Here is a 14,913-nt window from a genome sequence, read left to right on the forward strand (position 1 = left end):
GCTACAGTGAGTCTACAGCTGCACAGCAGGGAAAAAAAAACAATCAGAAAGCATCTATCACTTATTAGATAATAAAAACATTTCTACTTACAGAAGACTGAGCTCCCTCAGAGCTGAACCGGTATGCTCCAGAGCTATTGTATGTCCCCACTGAACATCGGTAGTCTGGCGACCACTGGCTACTGTGTGAGTTAGAGAAGGTCACACTGCTGCCAGAAGTGATAGCACCATCTTCATAATCATCCTGGTCGTAATCATAGTCTCCGTCGGGAGAAATGACTTCCCCAGATTCTGGGGGTCTGCAGGATACATTTTCTGGCATGCAGTACGTGGATTCGCCGCTTGAAGAGTTGTGGAGACTCACTGTGTCATGGCCAGGAGGTAAGACCATGGTGTCGCTGGTAGCAGGAATTGTTGGCACCACGGTATCATTCATATAAGGATCTTCTTCTGAGGAATCATCGCTTGTTCTGATGCCACTGGTCCTTTGATCAGAATGGCCATGCTCACTTGGGTTGGGTGAATCTTTAAATGCATCATCATCGGCTTCAAAGCCCTCATCTACCTCCTCCTCAGGATATGGCTGGCTGAAGTTAAAATTGGGCTTTTCACTGCAGGCATTTCCAGTCTGTTCAGCCAGCTCAGCAGGATACCCACTGCCCACAGAGAGAGATCTCTCAATGTTTCGGACACATTCGTCAATCTCATCGAAGTTCAGAGATTCCAGGAACTCCTGAGCTGCTCGACAGGCTTCATCCTCAAGCCGCCGGAGCTCCTCATCTCGACGCTGCTGCAGCCTCTGTAATGAAGCCTCTGTCAAGGACAGCTCCTGCTGCTTCTTCACGCGCTGCAGGTCTTCGATTTCTTTTTCCAGACGCAGGATTTCTTCCACCTGCCTGCTTTCTTTCTGCTTCTCCACCTCCTGCTTCAGCTCTGCCTCCTTCTGAGCTTTCTGAATGGCAGCCAGTTCCTGCTTCTTTCTCTCTTCTTCAGCCTGTATAAAAGTAAAATGAAACAAAATAAAATCAAGTTAGGCCCCTAAATGCAAACTTCTTTTTTAAAATTTATTTCTAAAGCTCTATACTCCACCATGCTTATTCATTTAAAAAGAGCCCTATCTTCATATCAGCAAGAAATGAAAAGGAAAGAAAAAAAAAAAAATTAAAGCATTATTACATTTGCTCAGTGATAGCTGAGCAGAAAGTCCAAGTGTGTGCAGAAAATTCAGTCTCTGCCGGAAATTAAATGAAGCATCAGGTGAAAGAAATTTCCATGCAAACTATATTGAGTTTCCTTTGGCTTTATCTGCCAGCTCCTGTAATTAGTTTAGTTTTAATGCTACAGGTACCTTTTATTTTTTTAATTGCTGGGTTGAGATACTCAAATAAACAAGTGTCTGAAAGCGTTAAGAATATAATTTACCTGCTGGGCAAGACGCTCTGCTTCTTGCCTTTGTCTTTCCCTAAAAGTGAGTGAAGAAAAAAAGTCAGTCAATCAAGCTCCACATAAGCTCATCGCATTCCTTTGCTATGGCAAATAGCTCAGCTTACAGAGATCATCTGCCACCTGGAAAAGACAGCCAAAAATAAGATCACAACGAATATGTTTGTGAATATGAAACTACCATGATAGCTGTACGAGTCTTTTAGCAAAAGCAGCAAAGGTTTCCAAAGTCAATTGCTCAAGAATAGCCTGAAATAAAGGTTTTCAGACCAACACCTAATATGGCACAGGCAGGAGAGTGATGTAAGCCAAAGACTGCACCTTTCTTCCTCCTCTTTTCTTCTTTCCTCCTCTTGTCTTCGCTTCTCCTCCAGTCGTTCCCTGTAAAGACGCCGAGCAAGCTGGCCTCGCCGCTGCTTCTGAAGGACTGTGGCTGCTTTCTTCAGGCACAGGAACTTCTTCCTACCGCTGAACGCTCTGTAGTTCTTCTGTATCACAACCACATAGTAGAGAACCTTCCTATACCGCTTTCTGGGGAGAGAAAAAAAAGAAGCAAATTTGTAATGAAACAGTTGTGAGGGATCTTGCCATGGTGACCTGCAATAGTGAGCTCATGATAGTTCTAGCTCTGTGATAGCTCCCCCACTGTTTGCATTCTTCTCCCTTTGAGAAGCAAGATTCTCTCATTTCTTGACAGCACTGCGTGTGTCTTCATTAAGGAAATGCACATGTTCTTACATGTTCTTATGTCCCTGCCAAGGAGATGCTTAAAAAGACAGTTCTGTGTGTGTGCTCACATGAAGAGAAAGAATATATACAGTCATCCCACAGCTCTGAAAAGAAAGACCATGCATAGCAGGATAGCTGGCATTAAAAAGGGGATATTGTTTTTAAGTAACACACTGGTCAGAATATAAGAACAGGACTAATAAGCACATGAAAAGAAATTGCCTCATTATGCAAACAAGCTTCCTTAAACTGTCCTCAACTGACTTGTAGAAAAAGCAGAGAAATAAATAGATGGCATGAACAACTCCACCTAACACATAATGCATGAAGCCAGGTAAACAAGTCAAACATTAATCAGTAACATAATGTCTTGGTTCTCCAAGAACCAAGTGGATTAGTTTTACTTTCCTTCTGTTTTCTTACCATGAAGAAGCAAAGATAAAACAGGATCTCAGCTGGGAGATTGGGGCAGCCCCACTAGTTGCTACTAGTTGCCACTCAACTAGAGTTCCTACCATGGCTCCAATGCCATGATACAATCAGATGGATACTGGCTGACCTTCGAATTTCTGTATTGTCCTATTCATTATATTAAAACAATTCAAACTTGGGTATTTTCAGCTGCTATTTTCAAAAGCCACTTACAGGATTTGAATGCCTGGCCCCTAGGGAAAGTTGAGAATTGTGCCAGAAGGATTTAACTTGAAAACTCATCCATTTATTTCAAATCCTTACTGCTAATGTTCTCATGTAGTCACTTACCGGGCTGCATAACCTAAGATGTGCGCTCGGATGATCATTGCTGCCTTGGTGACTTCCACTTCTCGCTGTTTCTCCAACTTGTGCTCTAAGGACTCCCGGAGAAACACCTACATAAGAAAACTTCTGGCTTAAGAAATTTTGGTGAACATATTTAAGGGAGAGCCAGACCAGCCCAAGCAGCAAGCCTCAGCTTTGAATTCAGAGAAGAGTACTATTTCTTCAGCAGAAAAGAGAAAAACAAAATGTAGCCCCCTTAAAAGAAAACACCTGCAGAACATCCTCTAACTTTGGATTTCAGTGGGAAGGGTCAGATTACTCTATTGTATCTTTTAATTAGGAGCAGGTTTTTTTTCCAAATGTAATGTAATTACTGGATTCATCCTACAGGCCAAAGAAGCTGCAGGACTTCGCATGAACTTTCTAATCAGAGGGGCAGAAATACCACCCCCATAATTTACTTTTTTCACAGGCACATCAGGCTCCACAACCCCTTACAAGGCTTGCTGCTTCCAAAGACATTGCTGCAGGACAGCAGAAGTAGGCACAAAATGAGAGGGCCTTCATGTTCACATCGACTCAACTGTTTTCCTGCTATTACATGGAGAGAGTCACCGGGGCCAGACAGCCCACCACAGCCAGCCACCCTCCCACACACAGAATGCTTCCCAGGCTCTCTTCCAAGCACTAACCTGGATCATTCACCTGCATGCCTAGTGTCTCAGAGGCAGCTGACACATGGCTTTGACATAAACTGAGCTAACAGACTATTTTGCCTTAAATAAATAAAACTGCTTCTCCAGTCAAGCAGGGGCATGGGGGAGGCAGCTTCCCTCTTCCACCTGCCTTGACATCTGCTCTTTACCACACACTCACATAGTGGTGAGCTATCCGCTGTCAGCGCTTTTTCCAGCTCTTCTCAACTTTTCTTTTTTAAAGGCCAAGTATCCTGGTGTCAGCTATAGGTGACAACAGCCTGGCATGCTGCTGCCTAACACATGGGCAGCTGGAAATAGCAAGTTCAGTGACACTTTGATTATGTGGGATGAGAGCCAGGATGCACACCGCAACGTGGGGATGAGGAAAGCTCCTGGACAGGGTGGGCTCTTCTAAAGGAGGATGGCTGCAAAAACATCTAAAAGCAGGAATGCATTTTTGAAGTGCTGGGTGTTTTCTCTTGATGTGAAAAAAAAAACAAAAACCCAACCCAAAAATCCCTCACTCCCTCCCCCCAGAAAATCAAAACCCAAAACCCAATGGACTTTTGGGGGTGTTCACATGCAAAAGAAGCTGTTTTTATCTCTGCAGTTTTGTGAAAAAAGTCATCATCAAAGCCAAAGCAGGACTCTTAAGGAGAGGCACAGTTCTGAGTTTTGAACAAAGCTATAAAGGGACTTTCTAGCACAAATTACCCAAGAAACAGGAATGCAAAGTCCCACAGAAAGTCTCAAAGTCCCAGCGTCAGAGCTGCACTGGACAGCTCTTTCTATATGAAGTTTTCCCTCACAGAAAAAGCCTTTTCTTTCACTCAGTGGGCAATCTTTCTTTGCTCTACACACAGCCTTTCAAAAACGCAACAAAATTCTTCAGAAAAGCATTCAGCTACTTCTGGAATAAAAATGGATGATAAGCAGATGTTAAGCTCAGGCTAATGCCTTTTCCTGACCAGGTGCATTGCAGCTTGAGATGTAAATGACAAGGAAAAAAAAAATCACACTGAAGCCAAATCATCACAATGTCATTATTATCCCTTTAAATTAATATAGGGGCAGGATAGTGCCTCATGCCACGTTCAGTCTGAAAGCAGTGTCCTCTTGTGCTCTGCTCCTGTTTATGCAGTCTCACAAATGCACAGGCAGCTCCTGGGGGAGGATGAGCCCTGGCCACAGAAAGGGAACCTACAACAGAGCTCTGGCTCCTGCCGAGGTCCTGATGAGCAGCTGATGAAAACAATTTCTGATAAACATGTGTCCCTAAGATGCCAAAGCACTCTCCAGGGTCCATGCATAAATACTGTTAATGTCTGAAATAGGATGGGATGCACAGCCCAGGTCTGCAGCCGAATGCTACCACTGTGCTATTTGTAAGCCATTGGCTACAAAAATAGGATGGAAGATGACATCAAGGGCCACCAGAGTATTTCAGATCATTTCTTCTTTCTTACAGTAACTGTAAGATGATTAAAACAACTCTCAGAATGCAAATCTAGGAGTCCTTAAGCATACAGAGGAAGAGAAGAAACCCTTCCAAACCATTCTAAACCAGTTGTGGGGAGAAGAGGGGGAAGGAAAGAGAATTTCCTACAGAGATCAATCAGATTTTACAAAATATATTTGCTACATTATGGCACTAAAAAGGATTTTTAAAAAGTTTTTAATATTTAGGAGATCTCAAATCCTGAAATGGGGAATCTTCTCTTGAGTCTGCAATGCTTTCACATCATGTGCTGAAATCCAAGAGCACAAATCACAAGCTGTTGTCTACAATCAAATTTGCAAAATGAGCACATACAAACACCTGGATTGTTACATTTCTCAAATTAAAATTGATTCATTAATTTATTCTAAAATAATTTGACATTTTTTCTTTAAAGAAACAGAATGTGGGCAAAGTTCAGGTTGTCTGGTAGAACACATATCAAAGGTCTAATGTACTGCTAGAAAAGACGCAGACTAGGATGGCAAACACACTTGGAGCTCAATTCTGCCACGTGAACACTGGCTAAAATTCTTCTCCCGATTTCTGCCACTGAAGAGGTATTGGTTAGGTTGGTTTACTAGTATTAGTGGGGCTCCCTGCAGAACAAAAGTGTTACCACACATGTTCCATACTTCTAAAAATTAAAAAATCTCAATTTTAAGTTCTGACTCTCACCAGTGCTACCACTTGTGAGAAGTGACAGAGAATTCAGGTGAACTCTTTCTCTGTGACTGAAATCACAGAGTTAAAAACACAGTTCCTAAGTGTCTTAGCAAATTCCTCAGCACAACCATTAATTGTTGGTTTAAGAGTTCCAAGAGCACCAACGGGCATGTGCAGCTTCTTTAAAGGCCAGAAGTAATTACCATTAGAACTACACCTCTGCAACTGTGCAGTCTAAATCCTGTCCCCTCAGTTTTGTACATGGACCAGCACCACAATATGCACAGTCAGCTTATTTTACCTTATTTTTTCCAAGCTGCCATTCAGTACTTGTGTTGTCATACAGACGAAGTAAGACGGCACATTTCTCATTTAAATCTTCAGGGAGAGTTAAGTTTCTCATGAGGACTTTATACCTGGCAACCAAAAAGTATTTATTGCTTCATTTAAGAGATAAAGTTCTATTTTGGCCACATGATTATTTTTACTTTTGTTCCTCAACATGGTACCCGTGACTTACACTTGAAGGGCACCAGTCAGTGTGTTTACCTTTTATAAAAGTCTTGAAAGGGCCTCCGGACGGGGAAACCAGCCCTCCGAATCCTGACCGTCTCCAACATCCCAGAATAGCGCAGCTGGTTAAGCACCACTGTCTGATCAAACTGGTCTGGCATCTGAAATGAGCAGGTTCAAAACAAAAATTTTAATAGCAATGGTTAGAGATGTGGGGGAAATAAAGAAGGGCAAATTGTATGAATCTGAAATGCACAAAGCCTAATAACTGGCTATACAATGTCTTAAAGGATATTAGCAGTCCTGAGCATATAAAAATATCTACAGAATGGAAATCACAGGGTAATTACAGAATATCATTTCCATAGACAGAGCATTTACAGCCATTTGATCTAATCAACTGTTCTTTCCATTTCATGTGTATTTGTAGGCTACTGCTGCGTAGGCAGAAACAAAAGAAAGAAGCACAGGCAGGTAATAGGTTAACAGCTATAAGCTTGACTATTTTGCTTCTTCAGCAATTGAATTTAAAGTCCCTGTAGAGGATCCCAAATGTTGAAGACATACAAATACAAGCCATATGGATTTAATAAAAAACAAAACCAGAAGGATGGAGAATATTCAATTTTTAGTGTATTGACAATTATCTGCTATGGACAGGAAGAAAAGTTTCCCAGTGGTCCCTCATGTCTTAAATAAGATGTATGTGAAAGAGTTTCTATTTATTGCTATTCTGAACAGTAGAAATGTTCTCTTATGTAAACAGACTACCCCCCACCCCTGCTTATCTGAAGTAAGCTTCCCTTGGTTTGCCTGCAGTTCTTTCAGAATTGTTTTCCTGTCAGAAAACAGATAACCCCACAGCCACTCAGTTATGAAAACCTGTGAATACTAATCAGTATGGTTCTGCCACTGGGAGCCTCAGGAATGTTCTCATCCCATCTGAGAACCCCCCAAGTCACCTGTGTTTTCACCATGGTTTGAGGTAACCCAGACAGAGCCATGCAAAGCTGCTCAAGACAGCACTAATTGCTGCCTTGCAAAACACGGCCAACCCCCATAAGGAAATGCCACCACATGTAAACACATCATTTAATTCATCAGCATGAATTATCACCATCCACTTTAATCTATCAGCTGACCCTCCTCCACAGCCACTTGCAGAGCTGGAGCACTGTGTTCAGTATTTTGCAAGTTCAGGAGGTGGGATCTCACAGATAGTCAATGGTTCACATAAAGATCTGAAGTTCTTCAGCTGACAGAAATGATAGCAAGATCAAGCCCTGGGAAACAGTCAATCAGAGAACTGTCTTGTTACTTATTAACTGGCTTTAATCATGTCTTTTGTTCAACCCAACAAACAAATCACTCCCACAGATTTTAACTTGACAAATAAATTAAAATTAACAAATAAATTACACCCCCAAACTTTAGCTTTTTATAAAAAGTACCTTCAGGAAAGCACAGGCTCAAAAGTTCATTTTAACTATCTAGTACAACCTTTTCCATCAGTGCCTTTATTCATGAACAAAATTCTGTGTGCTAGTGGGAGCACCAGAGGGAGAAAACTTCTCTGTGAAAGATGAGAACAAACTCATCTTCCTCAACAGTATATTTCATTTGGATTTTGCCACCGCGAGTAAAATCTCTGTATTTCAGTGAACACGCAGCATGAATGCTTTCAGTGAGGGTATTGATACTGTTGTGGCTGGTATTGCCAGCAGGGCTTCCTGTATGTGCCCACTGTATGGCATCCAAGTGTCAGGGAACCAGCCTGGCAAAGCTGCCCTCTGCATGTCCACGGCTGCCTCTTTCTGTGCAGGTGGCTGATGATGCCCGATGGGAAAGGCAGGGAATGGACACAGATGTACACACAGAAATCGTAAGGAAAACCTTTCACTTTTCACCCTGTGTAACTCAAGGCTGATGCTTGACACAAACAGACACAGCTTTCTTTTTTTCTTTAATGCTAGAACCACTTTTAGTCCTTTTACACTACCCAAACTTGGTGGCTCAAAAGGTGACATTTTTCTCAAGACTTGCAAACACAACAGTATTTTCTGTGTGCTGAAGTGGGCAGGAAGATGCATGGATGGCAGTAGGGATACACCACAGCAAGGCAAAACGCTGATGACATGACAGATGTCTCTATCCCCGGGCAGCCTCTTCCTCTGCAAGGGAGCAGCTCCTGCTTTGAGAGACAGATGGCTGCTGTACAACCTAACCCTTTTGTTGCCAGCTCCAGGCACTTAGCAAGCCAAAAGTCAGCACCACACCTGGCTTGAAAGCTCATGTTACTGTTTAAAAAAAACAACTTGTGTCACAAAGGAAGAAGAAACATTTTGGCAACATTTTCCCTACAACTGCAGAAGTTTGAAACAGCTCTGCTCTGTCACCAGAAGGTGGAAATGTCACATAGATACCTAACTTCAAAGGCCTGCATTCCTTAAAAAAAGCATTAAACATTGCAAGAGATGTTAGCATGCTATCAACACAGGACAACATGGAGACCATTGCAACTTTCATCAACCACTTTAAACGCCTACTCCGTCACTTTACATTACTCGCTATTTTTAATTACTCACAGACACATGAGACATTAAATTTAAGGGTCAAATTCTCCTGGCATATCATTGGAATTGCATCTGCAGCAAGCTGCTTTGAGTAAACTGAGGGTTGGTGATAAGAGATACGTGTGACTTATCTCTCATGCTTTTCAATATGAAATACTAAAAGATTACCACTGTGCCCCCTCCCTCCCCCCCTCCCACTGCAGGGATAACCCTAAGCATAACTTCCAGCAGGACTCCTCACAATTAGAGAAATAAATTGTGTGTGCCTTTATTGAACCAGAGTGCAAGGACTGCACATATCCCACTACTGAACTGCAGACACTTCCCAGACAGAGTGACAGCCATCTCCACTTGAACACGGCTTGGTGCACCAATGAGTTAAACTTGCAATATCAAATCTCCATGCAAAGGGTTACCTGTGCAGCTGATGATCAGCTTTCCCTCTTTACTGCTGCTCCTTCAGACTTCCTGTTGTAGGTAAGCAAGCTAACTTTCCAATTGATACCAAAGTAATACAGGACAGGACTCAGCTCTGGGGTCTGCTGAATTATTGCTGTTAAAAGCTTGACTCACAAATGAAAACTTTGAAAGCAATTGTATTCTCTAGGAAAACTTCATAGAGACAACAGAGCCATGACTGACTTTAAAATAGTACATCTTCCACAGTAAAAATTTGAGGTCTTTCCTAAAACTCAGACTCCAGCAAAGTAAGATAAAATTTACAAAAAAAAAGGCAACAGAAAAGGAAGTCAACAGATAGATTCCAAAATTGTCTCTGAGATGCAATCAACCAAATTTTCAATAGATATTTCACTTTTATCATGGAATGGCAGTGCTGAACCACTCCAGCACACAAAATCATCGGACAATAGCTAGAATCACATCAGTCAAGTCATGTTAAGGCACTGAGCAATATCAATGTGAAATTAATAACTACAAGCCAAGTCTGTTCCACATGATTAGGGTGCTTTTATTTTGTGGGGCAGACACAACTTGTAATTCACGATTTCTTGGATCCAAAAGTCTCCACTAAATTTGCACCAGACAGCACCAAAGCCAAGACTTGAATATGACCTGGAGTCTCAACTGGCGAGACTTTGGTTCCTTAAGCTGCTAAATGCTTGCTCTGATCTGTAGTGAGTCTCCCAAAGGGCAAAGCTTCTGCCTGAAATCACAATTAGAAGCAGCCATTAGGACAGACATCTAACACCTCCGCAGAATTTTAATTATAATTTTTTTCAGATTACAGCCTGACTGAGCTTTAAGAAAAAACACCAACCCCTTCCTTTGGACAGTACTCTTAGTGAAGACCCCAAGGTCTGAATAACAGAGAGAACACAACACTTTTGTTCTTTCTATGCATCATTTGCACACAAATCAATCATCTGCTGAAACACAGAGCATACCTGACTTCACCCTGTGGAAATCCTTCTTCCTCCCTGAACTCCTGGCTGCCTCACCAGAGCACAGACACAATAATGGCAAACGACAGCAGCATCATGGACTTTAGGTAGGCAGGAGGGAGTTCATGGAGAGACTGGCAAGAGGGATAGGGGTGAGAGGAGAGAGGGAAAAGATCCCACTCCCTTGGTTCTAGATTTCTCTGTAAGAACTCGAGCAGAATTATGTCAGCTTTGCCACTGTGTCTTAAAATTGTTGATTTTCCTGGTTTAAGGAAGTCTTTTGTGGAAGATACAGGCAGAGAAAGAAAAGATAAAACAGATAAGATGTAAAAAAGTAATTTTAAAAATTTAAACACCAGTAACTTTTTTCAATATCTTAGTTTCTTTAAATCTGCTCTTTTACTCCTAAAATGAAATCCTGACAGTTTTACTCTAGAGAAAACCATCAGAAATTTAAAAGAGGTCACTCTTTCTCTGCTTTATAGGGGTTTTGGAACTAGTTTTCACATACAAATGTGTATATTTTGTCAGAACTAGCAAGACTTACTGAGGTAGATGTTTCTGAAATGGTCCCCATCATCTTCTGATTTCATTTAACAGCTCCATGAGTCAAAACAAACACCAGGCTTTCCTCACAAACAAGTTTGAAAAATATGACTGACTTAATTTCTAATATTTATAATCTAGCTGAACTGATATGAAGAATCCTGCATGTCCATTGCTTGCCTTTTTTAAACCAAATGATGCTCAGTGATTCTCATCCAAATGTACTGCTTGGCAGCCTTTATTGGTGTCAAGGATTAAAGCAAATAACCTGAAAGAAGTAAAATGGAAATGCCTTCCCCTGCAATAGGAAAATGCTCTGTGATGCCTGGACAGGCAGGGATAAAGCCTGTCAAACCTGGAGATTGCAGCTGCACTGCTGTGTGTGTCATCCTCCAACAAATCATTTCACCCCCTGCTCTTCTAGCCATCATTTCTTCAGTCATTTGCACCACTAGCTTTGTTGACAACAGTTTATTCAACAGATTTTCAACCTCAGAATTTATGTGTTTCCAGCACAAGGAGCAGTAAAACCTGTGCATGTCCTGCCCAAGGACCTGGAGTATCAGGCCCCCTCACCTAAAAGCCTATTCCAAAGGAAGAAACCCTCCACGTTTTTGTCTAGCATGCTATCAGCTCTAGCTGGAACAGATTTGGGTTGAAACACAGAACAGTCTGATGTCTGCTTTGTTTTGGAAGGCATTATCTTACTGTCCCAGAGTACTTGTGTCCAGAAAAACACAATAAAAATATAGGACAATAGAAACAAAGAACATGCCACAGCTATTATTTATTTAGGATTTCTACTGTACGGCACTGGCAAGTCAAGGAATATTTGAATAAACCTGACATAACAGTAAGTGTTTTACATGTCCAAAGTTGTTCTGATCTTTTTCCACTCACCCACTCCAAAAATCCATAAAAAGCCTTTTAAAATTACTAACACTGGTTAGTGTTAGTGCTCGTGGTAACTTGCTAGAAAAAGAACATGAGTATATTGCAACAATCCCTGTGCCTCATAAAAGTTCCGCTGCGAACTCCATGCCAGATTTCACTGTAAGCTCAGTAATGACATGCTGGCTCTTTTTACATTCTCTACAGGTCTGAACGTGAAAGCACTGCATTTACCAGCAGCAATCATTTACACCATTAGCTGATCACTTCAACTTCTACTACTGCATCTGACCTGCATCACTCATCTTCCAGCCCTAAGTATTTCAGATAAGAGACAGACTGCAAAATTAGCCACTCTCATGCCACAGGTTAGAGTTTCCTGTGCTAAAAATAGTACTGCATAGAAGGAACACTGTAATTCTAGAGGTCTTCTACTCTACCAAAACAGTCAAAGCAGGAGACTCAATAAATGAATGTGAAAATGCCTTTGTATTTATATTCAGCCTGTCACCCAGCTTACTTTACAAGCAAGGGCATCCCAAGGACATTTTTAAGACTGCAGCCCATTTAAGAGCTATGAGGCTCTTAAATGCTACATTTGCTACATTGCTACACTGACTATTTGCACTGGTGTTTAAAGATTTAAGCTAGGTCAAGACACTATTGAATTAGATCCATCCACAAAGATGCTGTGGTCATTTTTCAGGTCCTTCCTGACTATATTCAGCAAAGAGAAGAGCTGGAAGTAGCTGCTTTGTTGGGGAAAAGATGCTTAAGTGATTCTGACTGGCTTGCTGAGATTTCAATGCTTTCATCAACAACAATAAAATCATAATTGCAGGGCTATTTAATATACTTTTTATTAGTAATTGTCCCTGTACTCTTGCATTTCAATCTTTCTGTTTGGTTTGTATGGACTAAAAGCTACCCTTCAGTACAACAGCCTCTTTGTGAACCTTCCTTTTTAAAGGTATCCATAATTTCTTGAAAGGAAGCCAGGATTTTCTACCTTTCTCATATAGGCCCAGAGGAATGCTAGCTGCTCAGAATGACTTATTTCTTACACACCAGTTACAATTTCATGGAATAGTAATGGATTGTTAAAGGCACAGGCTTAAACAATAGAGATACCAAGGTTTTCTAAAGGCATATTTAGAGCTCTGTAAGTGATTGCCTAAACTTTCAGCTGAAGGGAGCCCTTGTTGTTTGAATACATTATTCAGGGCCTCCATTGAAATGCACGGCATGTCCCATGCGCTGTTTGTCCCAGAACTGCAGGACCATCCATGTGAGACAGGCAATTAAAAGCATTTGGGAAACAGGGATTTAAGGTTTGAAGACTTGCTGGCAGGGTCTCAGCACACTGACAGAAGGTGTGACTCGAAGCACAGACCCCAGCTGGAACTTTTCATGGACCCTCCTTTCCACCTGTGTGCAATCCATTGCCATTTCATCTGAGGTCATCCTTGCTAAAGCCTCCAAGTCCCTACAGACTAAACACCAATCTGGCCTCATTCTCCCCACATTGTGAGTAGTCAGCAGGCTGCCTTAGCCACAGACCAACCATGGGGAAACATGCTGTGAGGTACTAATTGCAGGGACAGCTATCCTTCCTTACCAACCCCATGTCAAGACAACCAGCACCAACATCTCCACTGTTCATTACAGGTTAAGAACTCTTGCACACATCCACATCTGCTGAGGCTGCATACAGACCAGCTGCAGGGAGAAACCTCGACCTTCCATATCATCAAATAACTTCTACAGACTGAGACCTCACCCTTTTTCTTCTGGGTGGATTTGTTTTGGGTTTTGTTTATTTGTGTTTATTTGTTTTTGTTTTAATTTTTTTCCACTGTACTGTCACTCCTCCATGACAGACTTTTTATCAATACAAGGTTTTTTTTGTTATTTGACAATTTACTGGCATGTTGGGATCTAAATACATTACTAAATGCTTAAAAGCAGTAAAACACGTTTTACCATGGTCCCTTTAACATTATTTCTTCAGATAATGGTACTTGGTATCAAGCTTTTATTCCCAAAAGATACAAAGTTTCATAGCGGAATATAGAACACTAGGATGAAAATGCTTGAGAGAACATGCTCAAGATGAATTTCCTCTTGCACAGCCAAAGCCTGACATGGCTGTAAAATCTTGTAGCAATCTGTGTAAGAAACTAATCCAATGTGTTTCTAGTACCTGGCATACTGGTTACAACAAGTCATCTTGAAACCCTCCAACAAGCCAGTTCTCACTGATATGCTAACACAAGATCACTTCAGCACTACATCCTCAAAAGGTATTGCAGATGACTTTGATCCACATTATCACAACTTTCTTTGCTCTCCCTAGTGACACAAAACTGAACAACCTCTTTGCAGACTACAGCTGCATGCAGGGGAAGAGAGGACAAAACATTATCACCTCCTTTACTGCAGGTTAAGTGAAAAGGAGGAGGTGGAAGAACCTTACTTCCACCTTCCAGTTGGAGGTGGAGGGCACTAACAATTCCATTCCACAGAGGGACATAACTCACATAGAGCACAAGAAGAGTAGAAGAGGATTCTGAATCCAAATCTGACTTTATTCCCAGCTTCAGTCCTGGGCACCCACCTTCTGCTTCTCTAGATCTCATCACACACTATTTTCTTTAGGATCCCATGCCCAAATGCCATTTACATCTTGATAGTCTTCTATTTTGAGGCATTGCTTTAAAGAGAATACTTAAAAATTGCTGCTATTTCAATTCAGTGATTTATGAGCAAACCTGTGCTGCTCGGCTGTGTGACACAATCATGAATCGCACCTCTGTAAACGACAAGATTTAGAATAATAGAAGTGTTGGTTGGTTTTAGTTGATTTAAATGTGGAGTGTTCCTGCCTGTTGTAAGGCCCCAAGGACCTTACAACTTCATTGCTAAAAAAATTAAAATCAAATTCAAGAAACGTTAATCAGCACTTGATCACGTCTCTTTTCAATACTGAGGGCACCATCAGTTTCTCCAATGCATTTATCCCCTGTACACACTTCACTCTCTCCATGTAAGATGCCTACAAAGCACAAGGCTGACGTAATGCTCAGACTTGCTGCTCCGTGCTTTCTCAAGCAAGGAAGCGTTTCAGAGCCATTCCTCTGCTGAAAAAAAAAAAAAGTATGTAATTTTATAAAATTTTCTCTTAAGTAGCCCTT

General features: G+C 41.4%; 1 protein-coding gene across 2 annotated transcripts in view; it reads right to left on the minus strand.

The window, feature by feature from the left end:
• The window catches only part of MYO10 (myosin X), a 63,551-nt gene that overhangs the window by 23,262 nt on the left and 25,376 nt on the right, over positions 1 to 14,913 (minus strand). For both annotated transcript variants that reach the window (XM_014259614.2, XM_088053564.1), the window contains 6 exons: positions 6,343 to 6,467; positions 6,095 to 6,209; positions 2,935 to 3,041; positions 1,765 to 1,974; positions 1,423 to 1,462; positions 92 to 994 (listed from right to left, as the gene is read on the minus strand). In XM_014259614.2, coding sequence (XP_014115089.2) covers positions 92 to 994; positions 1,423 to 1,462; positions 1,765 to 1,974; positions 2,935 to 3,041; positions 6,095 to 6,209; positions 6,343 to 6,467 — 1,500 coding nt within the window. The remainder of the gene's footprint in view (positions 1 to 91; positions 995 to 1,422; positions 1,463 to 1,764; positions 1,975 to 2,934; positions 3,042 to 6,094; positions 6,210 to 6,342; positions 6,468 to 14,913) is intronic.

The sequence above is a fragment of the Pseudopodoces humilis genome, chromosome 1, assembly GCF_049639895.1.
Source record: "Pseudopodoces humilis isolate 2021_Gansu_Grassland_sample_001 chromosome 1, ASM4963989v1, whole genome shotgun sequence".
Classification (NCBI taxonomy): domain Eukaryota; kingdom Metazoa; phylum Chordata; class Aves; order Passeriformes; family Paridae; genus Pseudopodoces; species Pseudopodoces humilis.